This window comes from Pteropus alecto, unplaced genomic scaffold, assembly GCF_000325575.1.
Source record: "Pteropus alecto unplaced genomic scaffold, ASM32557v1 scaffold222, whole genome shotgun sequence".
Taxonomy (NCBI): domain Eukaryota; kingdom Metazoa; phylum Chordata; class Mammalia; order Chiroptera; family Pteropodidae; genus Pteropus; species Pteropus alecto.
In genome coordinates this window covers 4,114,298-4,118,593 of record NW_006433716.1, presented here as the reverse complement: position 1 = coordinate 4,118,593, position 4,296 = coordinate 4,114,298, and the positions used below count along the sequence as shown (strand labels likewise).

The following is a 4,296-nucleotide window of genomic DNA, read 5'->3' as shown; positions in this document are numbered from 1 at the left end:
GAAGAGCATATGAGTAAACAAATTTGCTTAAAATAATGACTTCATTTTTAATGAAAACTGATCAAATATTTTTTTTTTTGTTTTTTTGGTTTTTTTGTTTTTTTATTGTCTCTCTTAGATTGGAATAATTGGTGGAACAGGCCTGGATGATCCAGAAATCTTAGAAGGAAGAACCGAAAAATATGTGGATACTCCATTTGGCAAGGTGAATGCCTAGTTAATGGAGACACAATAGCCTTTACTTTTCTCCTTGCTGGCTTGATTTTTAAGTTAAAATTTTTTTTTTTTAATTGCTTTTGTCTTGACAGCCCAGGGCTGCCTGCCCCAGGCTGATAAAGAGCAGGAGTCCTATCATTGGTTTCTATCAGCTGAGACAGTGTCCCTAAGGATGCCTTGGACTTTATTGTATTGAAAATATGATTTCGGGGCATGTGCAAATTACTTCTCAATTTCTAATCCTAGAAGCCAGATACTCATTTCGAATCTGTACTCTTCAGGTTCTACATTTAAATCAGCTTCTAATTTGGGGCAGATAGGTCATACCACCCCAATTTAGGCGCTAAACTGTAAGAGGAAACATCATACAAAGTAAGCCCTGTCCCAAAGAGAGATTTCTTGGGGATCCGTAACATGATTATATAACTTAACTGAAAATAAAACACTTCTCCTTTTCTATTAAAAGGAAGCTGTTCATTGTTCCAGGCCCTGTGTCACCTAGCTAGAGTGAGGGTGTCCACCTTCTAAATCCACAGGACTACTTCCAAACAGGGCAGTTCCTTTGACCCTACTTTGAAGATCCCTGCATCTGGCAGTCTCACCCAAACCCTCTTTTTCCAGCCAAGTGGTTAGACTGACCTCTTGTTCTCCAAGTCAGCGGTCCCCAACCTCTTTGGCACCAGGGACCAGTGCTCCTATGAGAATGTAATTCCTGATGATCTGAGGTGGAGCTGAGGCAGTGATGCTAGCGCTGGGGAGCAGCTGCAAAAACAGGTGAAGCTTCGCCTGCTTGCCCGCTGCTTACAACCTGCTGTGCAGCCCAGTTCCTAGCAGGCTATGGACCGGTACTAGTCCGCAGCCCAGGAGTTGGAGACCTTTTCTCCAAGTCTTGCTGTAAGCTTGGCTCACTTCTTACCCTCATGTTTTCTTAATCCCTTAACGCCCAAGGTTCTCGGAACCTTCCCCTCCATCACCTCAGGTCATCCATGGCCATCTTAGAGTTGGTTAAGACAGCAGACAGTTCCAGTGTCGACTTCTTAAATCCCGTGACAGTGGCCTACTATCCTTTCTGCATTTCCCTCTCACGGGTGCTTGAACCTGACAGATACCTCAGTACAGCTGTGTTTGATCAGTCTACCATCAGAGTCCCCTGGGGTGCTTGCTACAAATAGATCTCACTAAATGGTACCTACGCACACACCTGAGGCAACCTCCCAGTCTTGTGAATCTCTGTGCTTGTAAAAGGCTCATTAAATATTCATTGAGTGATTACCAAACAAATCTAGACCCTTACTTTTTTAAAGTATATCTTCAAACTCCAAGTTTCCATGAATCCTTTTGTGGTCAAACAATTGAAATGGCAGCTTTTTAATTGTTTATATGTTCTCAAATCACTGAGTTGTGACCATTATTCATTATGTGCAGCCTTCCGATGCCTTAATTTTGGGGAAGATAAAGAATGTTGATTGCGTCCTTCTTGCAAGGTAAGGTATTTTAAGCCTTTTGAATGTTACTGCTAAAGGAGAATTTAAATTTGACTTAATATCTGGAAAGAATAATGACACAAGTATGAGTTTTATGTGTTGGTGGAGCCAGCACTAAGATCTTAGTCACCTTTATTTACCACTTACGGTTTTTGGGTAAGTTTTACTGACTTAGATCTCACTCTCTTCTTCCTTAGGTTGGGAGAGTGTTGTTAGACTAGTCTAATGAGTGATAAAATGAGCTTGACTAAAATTGAAGCTCTAGTTTCTGTTCTAGCTGCAAAAAGAAATGTTCTCTTCTGTTTGTTTTCTCTTCTAATTAACAAGATGAAGAAACACTGCTTCATTCATGACCCCTTGTGAATACTACTATAGTTCTAGGTTTGTGGGGAGTGGATTTTGGGTCCCTGAAGTGGGTTCCCTATGGTGTCCACACTGTTGTTTCTTTGACAGGGCTAGTGCAGTTCCTATTATAGAGGGAGCAAATCATCTGTATCATACGGTTAGAAATTAGTCAAACTACATGTGTTAGTTTTTTATTGCTACATAACAAATGACCACAAATTTAGCAGCCAGCACACATATTGTCACAGTTTCCAGGCATCAGCAATGTGGGCACAGCTTAGCTAGGTCCTCTTTTCAGGGTCACACAAAGTACACTCAAGGACTTGTTTATATCTGGAGCTTCAGGTCCTTGTTCAGGCTCACATGGTTATTGGCAGAATTCAGTTCCTCATAGTTGTAGAACTGAGGTCTTCAACTCCTAGAAACTGTCCACACTTCCCACCACGTGGATAGTTCACATGATAGCAGCGTGTTCCTTTCAGGCCAGCAGCGGGTCTCTCTGGTGCCTGCCTAACCATGGGAGTCCCTGTACCTTTGCCTTATCCTCTTAGTTGGAAGCAGGTCTCTCTGATCCACCTCCCTGAAAGGTATCACCAGAACTGGTTTCTCCTGTGGGCCAGGTGGGAAGGATCTGTTCCAGGTCTCTCTCTTTGGCTTATAGATGGCCATCTTTTCCCTGTATCATTACATGTCCTGCCCTTTCTCCTTGTCTTTGTCCAGATTTTCTCTTCTTAAAAGGATCCCATTCATGTTGGGTTGGGACCCACACTAATGACCTCATTTTAACTTTTAATGACCTCATTAAAGGCCCTATCTCCGAACATGGCCACATTCTGATATACTAGGGGTTAGAAATTCAATTTATGAATTTTTGGGGGGGACACAGTTCAGCCAATAACAATGATCATGCATGAGGTGATCAGTTCTTAGATGAAACCTGCTAATGTCATCATAAACAACTGAGAACTCTAACGTTTTAGAGGTGTCGTTAACTTATTTGAGTGATCAGGTAGAAGGGAATGAAGAGATTAACTGTAAACTTGAGTTTTTATTTCTATTTTGCATCTTTCTTCATTGGCACCCCTTGTGTTCCGTGTCTTGGCTCATGTAAGACCAGATGCCTCAGATTCTGGGGTATTGGTGCCCTCTCAAGGTAGATATTTACATCTTTCTGTAGAGGGAATTCCAAGTAAGTTGCTACCTACTCTTGACAGGAAAGTAAATATACAGAATGTAAAGCTTCCCTGCACTTCAAAATCAAATAGTTTATACTTAGAGTTGGCTGGTTATTGCCGAGCCTCTCCTCATTCTTCCTCTGTCAGTGAAAGCACTTTGGTGTTAAGGGCTGGAAGGCACCACTGTGAATTCATTTTCTTTTCTAACAGCATTAAAATGTACTGCTCACTCTTCTACTGTATTTATTCTTCTTCCCATAGGCATGGAAGGCAGCATACCATCATGCCTTCAAAAGTCAACTATCAGGCGAACATCTGGGCTCTGAAGGAGGAGGGCTGTACACATGTCATAGTAACCACAGCTTGTGGTTCCTTAAGGGAAGAGATTCAGCCTGGTGATATTGTCATTATTGATCAGTTCATCGACAGGTGAGCAGTCATCTAAGACACTTTAGGCGCTTATAAGATCATTCCTGTCTCAAATGGAACCTGGGTGGGGACTTGGGAGGTCGTGGGGGACAGGCCCACGGACTTGTTTTAAGCTTTTTATTATGGGAGTTCTTAAACATATACAAAATTGAATAAATAGTCATAAATGCTCAAGTTCTTAATTCTCAGCTTCAATATTGATCAGTTCACTGCAGTTTGTAACTTCAAATCATAAAGACTTTAAAAAACAAAAAACAAGTTTCCATCCCTTTTTTTCTTTTTTTGTCCTGTGGCCTCCCCAAGTGCTGGATTTTACTGATTGCATCCTAAAGTGTTATTGAGTTTGTTCCCATCTCCTGTGTTTGCTGTAAATCCGTGGTTAGCTCTGGAAGCATGATCAGAACCAAATTCTTGGCAAGAATCCTCTGCATCATACCAAGAGGCATGTAATGTTTTCTCATGATGTAAAGATTTATAGTTGGTTTAGGAGCTGGGGATATTTTGTCATTCAATTACACAAGTAAAGTCTCTTTACCCCCCAAATTAATACTAAGCTGCCAAGAACCTGGGCTTTTTCTGACTTTAGAAGCAATTGAAGACACCACGAGAGACAGTGGAGGGCCTCATGGGGATTCCTCCCTCCACAT

The 4,296-nt window shown here is 41.6% G+C and overlaps 1 protein-coding gene across 1 annotated transcript in view; it reads left to right on the top strand.

Moving 5' to 3' along the window:
• MTAP (methylthioadenosine phosphorylase) overlaps positions 1-4,296 on the top strand; it is a 37,644-nt gene that overhangs the window by 8,523 nt on the left and 24,825 nt on the right. The window contains exons 2-4 of the mRNA XM_006908354.3: positions 119-205; positions 1,642-1,700; positions 3,482-3,649. Coding sequence (XP_006908416.1) covers positions 119-205; positions 1,642-1,700; positions 3,482-3,649 — 314 coding nt within the window. The remainder of the gene's footprint in view (positions 1-118; positions 206-1,641; positions 1,701-3,481; positions 3,650-4,296) is intronic.